The 12441-nt window shown below is 39.9% G+C and overlaps 1 protein-coding gene across 1 annotated transcript in view; it reads left to right on the top strand.

Moving 5' to 3' along the window:
• Nucleotides 1–12441, top strand: part of CSNK2A1 (casein kinase 2 alpha 1) — a 53763-nt gene that overhangs the window by 25965 nt on the left and 15357 nt on the right. Inside the window, exons 2-5 of the mRNA XM_003983674.6 lie at nucleotides 3238–3447; nucleotides 5451–5562; nucleotides 11579–11680; nucleotides 12194–12244. Coding sequence (XP_003983723.1) covers nucleotides 3347–3447; nucleotides 5451–5562; nucleotides 11579–11680; nucleotides 12194–12244 — 366 coding nt within the window. The 5' untranslated portion in view covers nucleotides 3238–3346. The remainder of the gene's footprint in view (nucleotides 1–3237; nucleotides 3448–5450; nucleotides 5563–11578; nucleotides 11681–12193; nucleotides 12245–12441) is intronic.

Here is a 12441-nt window from a genome sequence, read left to right as displayed (position 1 = left end):
GAAGGAATGTATGAAAGAACCAATCAGTAATTGAGAAAATTAGGCTGTCCCTTTATTTCTTTCTTGTTAGGCTGTATATGAACATACATACATATTTACAGAGGTTGCAAGTGAAATACTATTTCTAATTAAAATGTTTATCTTTAATGAGCTCTCTTTCCTATCTTTTCACTTCCCCTCTTTATCCCCAGCCTGTCACTGATCTTCTGTCCCTCTTTGTGCCATTTTATTTATCTGAGGTTGCTGAGGTACAGTTCAAGGACTCTCTCTTTTCTTCTCCCTATATAGTTCATGAAAGCCAACCATTTGAAATTCCTGTGAATGACTGTCTTACTATAAACAGATTATTTGGTATGCATGATAGTAGAGTGAAGCACCTCTTCCCGGTGTTGCAAAACTGCAAGCAGTCCTCCCACTGGAGAATCAAGTCCGCCGTTTCATTAATTAGGTCCCAACTGATGAGGCACAACGCTGCAAGGGTCAGACAAGTACTTGAGAATCTCAGGAGTTTCATTAGTGAGTAGTCTTGCTCTCCTCTTCACAGAGAATGCCAAGGCCTTAAGAAAGCAGAGGAAGACTGGGTGATAAGACTGATAGATGGACTAGTAAATGGGAACTGGGGAATGTTTTCCACGTGACTCAGGTGATTTCCCAGAGAAAAAAATGAGGTCTCGTTTTGTAATGTCATGTCCACCCATGATTGGCCCTCTGAGGCTGGGAGTTAACTATACCTCCTGCAATTCTTGTATTTTTTTTTTTTTTTAAAGAAAACATGGTTAAATTGGTCAATATTATGTTATGTGTATTTTACCAGTTTTTATAAATCACGTTATTTCAACGAAAAACAAAAGTGGTACAAAGAACATCTGTATCCCCTTTACTCAGATTTACCTATTGTAATATTTTTTTACCCCATTTGCTTTATTATGTGACTGTACTCTTGTGCACACGTAATCTACCATCTAAATGTTTTTATCATTTGATTTCATAGTATTGTTTTTTTTATACCATTTCTCCCGCTCCAGTACAGGATACAGTCTAGGGGTAGGACATTGTATATAGTCATGTCTCTTTAGCCTTCTTTTTTTTCTTTTATAGTATTGACATTTTTGAGGATATAGTGTATCACCCCTTTTTTTTAAATTTTTTAAATATTTATTTTTGAGAAAGAGACAGAGTGCAAGCAGGGGTGGGGCAGAGAGAGAGGGAGACACAGAATCCGAAGCACGCTCCAGGTTCTGAGCTGTCAGTACAGAGCCTGACATGGGACTCAAACTCAAGAACCCATCTCATGAACTGTGAGATCATGACCTGAGCTGAGCTGAAGTAAGGTGCTTAACCCACTGAGCCACCCAAGTGTCCCTCCCCCCACCTTTGTAAAGTAGGCTTCACGTCCAGCATGGGGCTTGAACGCATGACCCTGAAATCAAGAGTCTGACCCTTTACCAACTGAGCCATCCAGGTGCCCCATTCCCTCACTGCCCCTTTTTAACAGAAGCTTCCTCGTTTTCGGTTTGTCCAATGTTTCCTTGTAGTTAAGTTGAGGTTACACAACCTTAGCCAGAAACTTACATAAGTGATACGTTCTCAGGTTATAAAATCTGGAGACTCAATACATTTTTAATTAAATGCAGAGTAAAGGGGATCAGCAAATGCTGTAGGATTCTCTGAAAAGATAGATTGGAATGGTCAGGGGAAGACATCACAGTTTACCTATTATGTAGACTTAGTTTACTGATTTGGTGGAAAGCGTGTTTCTAAAAGTTTACCACTTTTCCCTTTATGTCAAATTTTGCATTAGTTCAGGTAACATATATTACTGTCTTCTACCAGTTTCTATTAAGTTTCCTCCTGTATTAAATAAATCAGGAGGAAATTATTTGTTTTTAAATTTAATGAAATCAAGTATGACTTTCAAATGGCACAATTTGAAGGATTAAGGATCTATAATTAAGGATCTACTGATTATTATGCAAGATTCCTGAATGATTTGGATTGTTACAAAAAGACATTGAACTTTGATGTATGTCTTTATTCCCTTCCTGGTTTCATAACCATTAGAGTCAGGCTAACAGTTGGTACTCCTGGCTTTGCCACTGTTCTATCTAGTCTTTTAGCACTCCTACTTGAGCTATGGAAAGCTACTCTTGCCAATGATTTCTGTGGAATGTATAAATGGTAGTAATGTTGATAGGTCTGTCCTCAATGCCATTTTTCCCTTCCAGGCTGTCTTATAACGAGCATCCAAACTTTAGATGATGCAGAATAGAATTAGGGCCAGCATGGTTTTAAGTATGTTTCTTGTTTTTTTTGTTTTTGTTTTCTTTCTCTTTTTTTCTTTTTCTTTTACTTTCTGGGTAATAGGAAACACTGTGGTTGACACAGTTGGGATCTAGTCATTGGTTAATAGGTAGAAGAGTCAGAGGTATATATTTTTTTTATTTTAGCTTGTTGTATTTTTTATTTTTCTTTTAATTTACATCCAAATTAGCGTATAGTGCCACAGTGATTTCAGGCGTAGTTTCCCTTAGTGCCCCTTAACCATTTAGCCCATCCCCCCTCCCACAACCCCTCCCGTAACCCTCAGTTTGTTCTCCAGATTTATGAGTCTCTTCTGTTTTGTCCCCCTCTCTTTTTCTATATTATTTTTGTTTCCCTCCCCTTATGTTCATCTGTTTTGTCTCTTAAAGTCCTTATATGAGTGAAGTCATACGATTTTTGTCTTTCTCTGACCAATTTCACTTAGCATAATACCTATTCTCCAGTTCCATCCATGTAGTTGCAAATGGCAAAGTTTCATTCTTTTTGATGGCCGAGTAATACTCCATTGTGTGTGTGTGTGTGTGTGTGTGTGTGTGTGTGTGTGTGTGTGTACACACATACACATATATACCACATCTTCTTTATCCGTTCATCCATTGATGGACATTTGGGCTCTTTCCATACTTTGGCTATTGTGGATAGTGCTGCTATAAACGTGGGGGTGCATGTGTCCCTTCAAAACAGCACACCTACATCCCGTGGATAAATGCCTAGTAGTGCAATTGCTGGGTCGTAGGGTAGTTCTATTTTTAGTGTTTTGAGGAACCACCATACTGTTTTCCAGAGTGGCTGCACCAGCTTGCATTCCCAGAGTCAGAGGTATATTTGAGGCCATTATTATAAGATGTTTTTTTTTTTCTTCACACATGCTTTTTAAAAATAATTCCTTGGACTTTATGCATTTTGTGTTTGCAGTTTGAAGAAAACAGGTCTGAAACAAGGTCATACCCCCAGCTGCTTCTGAACACATTGACTGCCAGATCTCCAAACATCAAGTCCACCTTCATTCGCCAACCTGTCTGACATGTCGGGACCCGTGCCAAGCAGGGCCAGAGTTTACACAGATGTTAATACGCACAGACCCCGAGAGTACTGGGATTATGAGTCACATGTGGTGGAGTGGGGGTAATTATTTCCTCTTACTTCACTGTCCTCACTCATAGGGTTGATTCTTGTGTACTTGTTGAGTAATTTGTGTTAGGAATCCTTCCTGACTGCATTTATAAACCTCAAGATTAAAACCTGATTTGTGTTTTCTTCTGCAGTGAAGAAGCAACGTATTGCTTTGGCAAATTAACAGTTTTGTTGGGCTTACCATTTAAAAATTACTTCTGTCTCTTACTCTTTCCTTGGACTTACATATTCTGGATAAAAGGCTGGTAACAAAGAGTTACATGTCAGCTTGTCTCACCTAAGGGCTTTGTAGTTAGGTGAGAATTAATACTTGAGAGATTTTAAAAACCATACTCTTACGTAAAGTATTTTTGAGGTCAGAGAATGTTGTCCCATGATGATACTGAAGGATGAAACAGTTCTCCAGAAAGATGTCCTCTTTCTGATAGAAACAAAATTAAACCCTTATCAGCGTTTACTCTTACCATGAAGCAAGCCATGTGTAACGTGGATTTAAGCCCCAATTCCATTTTGAACAGTTGCAGTCTACCTCCGTAGTTGTGTTTGCCCCTATTCTCTCTGCAGTCTCATTTGGATGTTTGTATCTCTTGTCCCAACATGTAGGTATTTAATTGATCAGGTCATACTAACTGTGATAAAAGCATTTTGACATCCAGTGCAAAAGAAAGCAATTTGGAAATGCATAAAGCAGTAGCTCCCACATGCTACATTTTATTTCTATTCACATGTGATGTATATAACCTGTAAGTGGTTAAAGATAGTCTCCCAATATTGACATAAGGGGGTGTGTAATTCTGATTGGGCCATGATTCTTAACGGTAAATGCATTGCCTCTGCACAAGGAGTTACAGTGTGCTTCATAGATACCATCAAGAACCAGTGGTACAATATCAGTAAATGTTGTTATTGATAACCTAACAATTCCTCACTTGTCACAGGCTTCAAATTCTAGGAATACTTGTGTTTTGCTAACAAAATTTGAACCACTGTCTTTGAATTGAGTGCTTTGCACTTAGTTCTGCTTAAATAACACTAAACGGCCCTTCCGAGGTTTGGCATGGCACTCTTGGCTCACATGCATTTGTTTTCTGTGTCTGCCACAGGAGAACTCCACCAGAGTTAAGAGCCTCCTCCCCCAGACCTGCCTTAATACAGTGTCCCTTGTCCTTAGTATCATCTGCCTTGTCTGTTCATTTCACTTTCTTTTTGGCTGCTTGAGGACAATGGATGGCTAATTTGTTACATGTTGGATTTTCAGTGCCCCCAGCAGGAGTAAATAGAATTTTGACTTACTCTTTAAAGCAAAGTCATCTAAATTGTAATCAGAGGCAGGGATAAAATGTTGGCATTTCCCTTATTTTTTACCTCTGATGTTGCTAGTGGTCATGGAATATGGGTAAAAATAGAGGAAGGGGCCCCTAACTATGATTCATGATCTGTAGTGTGATTTGCAAACTTTTTACATGGACTGTCCTCAGAGTTTGCCTTGGAGGGCAAGTGGGAAGTCAAGCCTATATGTTTGAAAGCCACTTACCTGCAAAAAGGTCCATGAAAAATCTGCTTCTAATGTGTGGCTGAATTGAAATATTCTTACAACATGAATTGACTTCCTGCTAGGTGCCAACACCGGGCCAGGCACGAGAGGACAGAGATATATAAAAATTATCCTCCAAGGGAAAGCTGTCTGTTGTTGGATATAAACACATAACAAACCCTAATATAAGGTAGCTATGTGTGGCATGCCAGTAGAAATGTAAACAGTGTGGGATTTGAAAGAATAATTGAAAGGCTTAAACTTTTCTAATTCTAGGATTTAGAAAACACATTTTTAATTAATGGCCCGATTCTTAAAATACAGAGAAACCAATTTGGGAATTATTTGAAATGCCTTTTATTTCTTTTACTCCTACTGGTAGTAGAGTTTTTAAAGTTAATTAGTGCCTTATAGTTTGAACTTTTAAAATCATTGTGACTTTGACTTTTTTTGTTCACAGTAATCAAGATGACTACCAACTCGTTCGAAAATTAGGCCGGGGTAAATACAGTGAAGTATTTGAAGCCATCAACATCACAAATAATGAAAAAGTTGTTGTTAAAATTCTCAAGGTGAGTATAAGAAGAAAGAGATTATAATTTCAGAAGTATTTGGGATTTAGATTTTTAAGTAATAGTGATACCTTTTGTTTAAAGTAGCGTTTGAAAAGGTTTTTGTAATGCTTTAACACTTTTATACTGTATTCTCTGAAGTTGATAGACGAGGTTATCTGTTGTTGTTGTGAAAGAGGGCTCAAGTGAGCAAGAGGCAGAGAGGGAGAGAAAGAAGTGGGGCTCTCCCGAAGCGGATTCGAACTCACTAACTGTGAGATCATGACCTGACCTGAAGTCAGGTGCTTAACCAACTGAGCCACCCAGGCGCCCAGAAGAGGTTGTCTTTATTTGACAGATCAGGAAATCAAAGCAGAAGAAGCAATTTGGCTCAAGTCATACAGCTCAGCGAGTTTGTGTCAGAGGAAGGGAGTAAAGGTTCAATCTTCTCTCTCCTAGGTCTTGCCTAATACTGATTTCCTATATTTTCAGTTATATTCTATCCTTTTGTTTTCAATAAGTTGTTACCTTTTCTGTGTGAGGATAAGGAGTCCAAACGCAGGCCTTTAAATGGCAGGCAGTTGCCGTCTGTGCAGCTAGTGTGATGTAAGTGCCTGTGACGGGTACTGCTGTGTGTGCTCCAGCTCCGGCTGGTAATTACTTCGCAGTAGTGCAGGTCCAGTGTTGCTTGATACTCTTCTCCAAAAAGAAAGTAAGAATTTGTATTTATATATGAATTCCCCTGATTTTTAAGTGTTGGCTCAAGAGTTTTTAAAAACACTACAGGAGTGCCTGGGTGGCTCAGTCGGTTAAGCATCTGACTCTTGATATTGGCTCAGGTCGTGATCTCTTGGTCCGTGAGGTCGAGCTGACAGCACTGAGCCTGCTCGTTATTCTCTCTCTCCCTCTCTCTCTGCCCCTCCCCCACTTGCTCTTTTCCATTCTAAAATAAATATATAAACAAATACATACATACACACACTGTGTAGGCCAGGTTTGGCCAGTGGGCTACCAACATGCAACTTGGAAGTTACTTACGACTGTACTGTGCACTGTCATATGCCAGGAACTTAGCATATAGTTCCTTGCTATAGGAACTTTCCCATATTTGATACTGAGAAGCAAAGGTTCCCAGACTTCATCAATTTATAGCCACCCATATTGTGTCAGTAACTTTTAAGTAGTTAAGTCCAAAAAACAAAAAAATGTTTAACTTGGGTGCCATTTCAAATGTTATACACTGGGGCACCTGGGTGGTTCAGTCATTTAAGTGTCCAACTCTTGATTTCGGCTCAAGTTATGGTTTCACAGTTCATGAGATCAAGCCCCAAGTTAGGCTCTGCACTGACAGCACAGAGCCTGCTTGGGATTCTCTCCCTCTCTCTCACTCGAGCACATGGGCACACCCTGGCTCACTCGCTCGCTCTCTCTGTAAGTAAATAAAGAACTTTATAAAAATTTTAAAAACTAAACTGTTATACACAGAAATTGAAAGAAAATATAACTTATTTTATGCTTATATGACCATAATTGATGAGCTTTGGGATATATACATCTGTTGATCACTGCACAGCTTCTCGAATGTTGGAATCATTTGGACACTAATAGACTCATTTCCTTTTCAACATTGGTTTTTGTGTAGTACTTACTTTTTGTCACAGGAAGGGCTGAAAACCCAGCTTTGCAAAAATACACCATCAAAAGGAATGTAGTGCAATCTGATGTTGAAACTAAGAACAACCTCAGGTTGGTAGTATACTCCTTCCCTGGCGGATTTGGATATTAATTGATATTTCCCTCAAAACTTAAAAATCTCACAGAACCCCTATGAATTTGTGGGGGATGCCTTGGCATACCTTTTGGGAACCGGAAAGTTTATCTGTCTTATGTCACATGTAGGAACAGAACTAAGCCCGAAATTAGAACATGTGAATTCTAACCCAAACTCTAACAGTAACTAACCTTGGTAATCCTTTTAACCTAAGATGTTTTGTTCATCTGTGCAAATGAGATAATCTTGCTTTCTCTGTCTTTCTCAGTTATGGGGATCAAATAAAAAATTATATAGAGGGTACTTGGGTGGCTCAGTAGGTTAAGTGTCCAACTCTTGGTTTTGGCTCAGGTCATGATCTCATGGTTTGTGCGTTTGAGCCCCGCATTGAGCTCTGCTGACAGTGCGGAGTCGGCTTGGGATTCTCTCTTCCCCTGTCTCTCTGCCCCTCCCCCCGTCTCAAAAATAAATAAGTAAACTTGAAAAAAAATTTGTATATAGAAATATACTTTAGAGGTTGAAATTCTGTGTAAGTTGTAGGATGATATGTATGTGGAAAGGGATATGGTAAAATAAAGTGAGGTGTTATCTAGTGTCATAAAAGGCACAAATAGTTGGTCTCACAGTTCAGAAGAAGCTGGTGGTTAGGGAAAGCTCCCAGGAGCTGTTTTCAGGCTCTGAATGGGGGGAGGATTTGGATAGGTATGGGTGGGAGTAGAGAAGGGAAGAATCCACAAGATAAGAAAAGAGGAAGAAATAAGTGAGAGAAATGTTTCCTGTGGAAGATGTTGAGTGACCATGCATGGAAGGTGGACTTGGAAAGGAGAGTTAAATTGGTGGTCAGCTGGAAAAGATAATCTCTGCCTTTCCTTCAAGTCTTAAAAGGTAGCTCAGTAGGTTGGGCTTCAGACTCTTAATTTCCGCTAAGGCCATGATCTCATGGTCTTGGGATTGAGCCCTGCCAGAGGCTCCGTGGAGCCTGCTTGGGATTCTCTCTCTCCCTTTGCCTCTCCTTCTGCCTCCTCCTCTGCTCCTGTGCATGCTCTCGCTCTTTCTTTAAAAAAAAAAAAAAAAGTAACGTGATTTTTCTCTCTTCTAGGTTGTTGGGAGTCATTGATGATTTTGAGTGAAGGGGGGTTTGGAAAGATTTTTTTTTTTTTTTGTACTCCAGTCTTTTCCTAACTGTACTGTATATTTCACTGTAATTATATAGAAAGATGGTTGTAAATATAGATGAAGTTTGTTCATAAACTCTATTTAAAATTTTTGATCTCTCCTACCTATTTATTAAGACAAAATAGTTGCATTGATCACATTAAATTAGAGTTTAAGTCACCCGCCTGGTCTATCACAAACCAGCTTTGTAAGTTCACAGATTTTAAGGATTCTGTAGGAAAAAAAATTCATTAACCAGTAGCCTTAGCTATAAGTTTAGCTACAAGCCTTAGCTATTGCTGGCAGTTGGGAAATAGTGATTTAGTGGAAAACAGGTGATAGATTGATGGGTTAGTCCCTGGAAAGTAGATCTCCCAGATACTCTAGCAGATCACAAAGATCTGGTAGTTGAAGCAGAAAGAGGAAACTTCTGATCAGCTTGCATCCCAGTCAGTGTACTGAGTTCTAACAGAAGCAAGGCTAAAAGCTGTGGATTGAATTAAATGTAGACCATGGGAGTCTCTATTAGTAACAGTTTCCATATATTGTCTACTTTACATTCGGCCCTATTCTGTCTGTGATATTTACATTACAACAGTTCTACAAGGCAAGTTATAAATTCAGATACATTTGGGGTGCCTGGGTGGCTCAGTTGGTTAAGCATCCTACTTTGGCTTAGGTCGTGATCTCTAGGTTCGTGGGTTCAAGCCCCATGTGGGGCTCTGTGCTGACAACTCGGAGCCTAGAACCAGCTTCAGATCTGTGTGTGTGTGTGTGTGTGTGTGTGTGTGTGTCTGCCCCTCCCCTGCTTGCACTCTGTCTCTCTCTCTCAAGAAGTAAATTAACATTAAAAAAAAAAAAAAATTCAGATACATTTAAGTGCTTTTCCCAAAGCTGCATAACTACAAAGCTGGATTCTGAGGATGGTCTGTTTCCAAGACTTGCTTGTTTCTGTAGCTCCTGCTTAGAACTTAAGACAAGGTTAATTTACAGTATGGTTTGGTAGTTCCTAGACCTGGATTATCAACCTAGGAAGTGTCTAAGAATAGCTCTCTAACTCCATTCTCAAGATTCTGATTCAGCAGATCTAAGTGGGACCTGGGAATCTGTATATTTAAGAACGCAGGTAACTATTTGGGACACCTGGGTGGCTCAGTCAGTTAAACGTCTGACTCTTGGGGCGCCTGGGTGGCTCGGTCGGTTAAGCGTCTGACTTCGGCTCAGGTCATGATCTCACGGTCCGTGGGTTCGAGCCCCGCGTCAGGCTGTGTGCTGACAGCTCAGAGCCTGGAGCCTGTTTCAGATTCTGTGTCTCCCTCTCTCTCTGCCCCTCCCCTGTTCATGCTCTGTCTCTCTCTGTCTCAAAAATAAATAAACGTTAAAAAAAATTAAAAAAGAAAAAAAAGTCTGACTCTTGATTTCGTCTCAGGTCACGATCTCCCCATTTGTGAGTTCGAGGCCCGTAATGGGCTCTGTGCTGGCAGTGCGGGGTCTCCTTGGGATTCTTTCTCCCTCTCTTTCCATCCCTCCTCTTGCTCTCTTTCTCTCAAACTTAAAAAAAAAAAAAAAAAATCCAGGTGACTGTTGATCATGAAGTTTGGTAACCACTGATCTTGTTGATGAAGAGACAAAACATACTTAAAACAATTTCTGAGAATTCTATGCAGAATATCAGTAGTCTGAGGTGACTGATGCCCTGCGAAAAACCTCGTGGTCCAGTGTAGCAGATACAGGCCACGTGTGGCTTTTGAGCATTTGAAATGTGGCTAGTACGAATGGAGATATGCTGTGAGGATAAAATATAATTGATTCCAGAGGCTTAGCACAAAAAAAATATAAATTATTTATTAGAATTTTTATGTTGATTTACAGGTTGAAATGATAAAATTTTAGATATACTTTGTTAAATATATTAAAATTAATGTGGTCTGTTTCTTTTTACTTTTTTAATGTGGGTACTAGAACATTTAAAATACACATGTGGCTTGTATTATATTCCTTTTGGACTATCACTGTTTTAGACTATTTAGAAGGAAGGCTTTGTGGAGGAAGTGCAGTTGGACCAAAGCCCTCCCCAGAAAAATGAAAAGGATTTCTGTATGGGAACCGATGTAGAAATGATGGGTGAGGACAAAGGCACATGGGAGATATACTCAAGGGACTCTGCAGAGTGGTCTTTTTAAAATGGACGCAGCAGCTCATTTATAGGAATATTGGTGATAAAGGTAGGCAGATATTATGGGTTGTGTCCCAGCCATATTCTGAGATACGTGCTCTTGTCGATCATTTTTACCCATAATGAAAGGCTTACACAACTTAGGTAATTTGCCCCTAGTCACACAGCCAGCAATGAATGTAAGATTCACGTTACGTAGTCTAATTCCAAGTCCCACGTTTAACCACAAAGTTATGCTGCACAAAGGTGATTTGGTCATCCTTGCTGTTGGTCCTGACTTCCCCTCTGTAGGGTGGGGGAAGTCGATAGACTTAAAGGAAGGAATGGAAAGAGCCCATGTTTCATCCTAATTGTCAGAGACTTTTACAAGCTATGTCTTAGTATTACTAACAACTTACAGTCCTAGTTTGTATAGTTTTAAAAAGTTAACGTGCGGGGCGCCTGGGTGGTTCAGTTGGTTGAGGGACCGACTTCGGCTCAGGTCATGGTTTCACAGTTTGTGAGTTTGAGCCCCACATCGGACTCTGTGCTGACAGCTCAGAGCCTGAAACCTGCTTCAGATTCTGTGTCTCCCTCTCTCTCTGCCCCTTCCCCGCTCACACTCTGTCTCTCTCTCAAAATAAAATAAAAACATTAAAAAAAATTTTTTTTTTAAATAAATTAAAAAAAGTAAAAAGTTAACATGCTATGATTGATGACGAATTAAATGCTAGTTCTGCAGAGGTTTGCTCTCTGGGATGAACTCTTTTTTCTTTCAACTCAACATTTGCTGAATCCCTGCAGAATCCCTGGCACAGGGCTAGGAGAAGGGGATTCAGAGAGGAGATGGACACATATCCTTTCCTTCAAAGAGCTCCTAAATAGCCATTTATGTATTACATTTACATGTTGAAATACTCTGAAATAATTTCACTGACGTACTTTTACCCTTTCAGCCAGTAAAGAAGAAGAAAATCAAGCGTGAAATAAAGATTTTGGAGAATTTACGAGGCGGTCCCAATATCATCACACTGGCAGACATTGTAAAAGACCCTGTGGTGAGTATGGTAGGCGCTGGCAAGGCCCACCAGGGCTGAGGTGGTGTTTGACCTGGAGCACAACTGGCCTCTTTATTTTCCCCCTCTACCGTTAAGTCCTGCTTTAAAAGTGCTTAATCAGTTATACCATTTAACTAGCTTGGGTCTTTCTTTCAAAGAGACCTCCACCCACAGACTATTTCTTATTCTTCTAGGCTAAGAGACTGATAGCACTGGAAACTGAAATGTGTTAATCCATTTTGCAAACTCAGGTCCGATGCCGATGGGCGATGGGCGCATTGTCGGGCTGCCTAGAGCCTGGTGAGACTTCAGCTCCATGTCTTCTGTTTGAAATCCATCCCAAAAATGACCTAAGTGTGGTGGTGATCAGAGTGGGGAGGGCTTGTAGCAATAGAGGGTTTCCTACTACTGAGGCAAGGACTACCAAATTCACCACGTAGTATCTGCGAACATTGTGCCTGCTAAAGCTGCCAGGGCTATTGCTAATGTGTGTTTTCTTTTTCTTTCCCCTAGTCACGAACCCCTGCCTTGGTTTTTGAACACGTAAACAACACAGACTTCAAGGTATAATATATAACCAACCATTTCAAGGTGTTGGGTTTTTAGACCACATAGAAAGCCTTTTAGCAATGTTACTATTAGAAGAGCTTCCTTCTAACATGCTTAAAAAGAGCTTTTCATCCTTACTTAAGATAGAGAATTTATCCTTATTTTAAGATAGAGAAACTCACGTAGAAGCAATGTCTACTTTTCACATCTTG

Source organism: Felis catus, chromosome A3 (assembly GCF_018350175.1).
Source record: "Felis catus isolate Fca126 chromosome A3, F.catus_Fca126_mat1.0, whole genome shotgun sequence".
NCBI lineage: Eukaryota > Metazoa > Chordata > Mammalia > Carnivora > Felidae > Felis > Felis catus.
The sequence above is the reverse complement of the archived record's forward strand: the minus strand, read 5'-3'. Positions and strand labels throughout refer to the sequence as shown.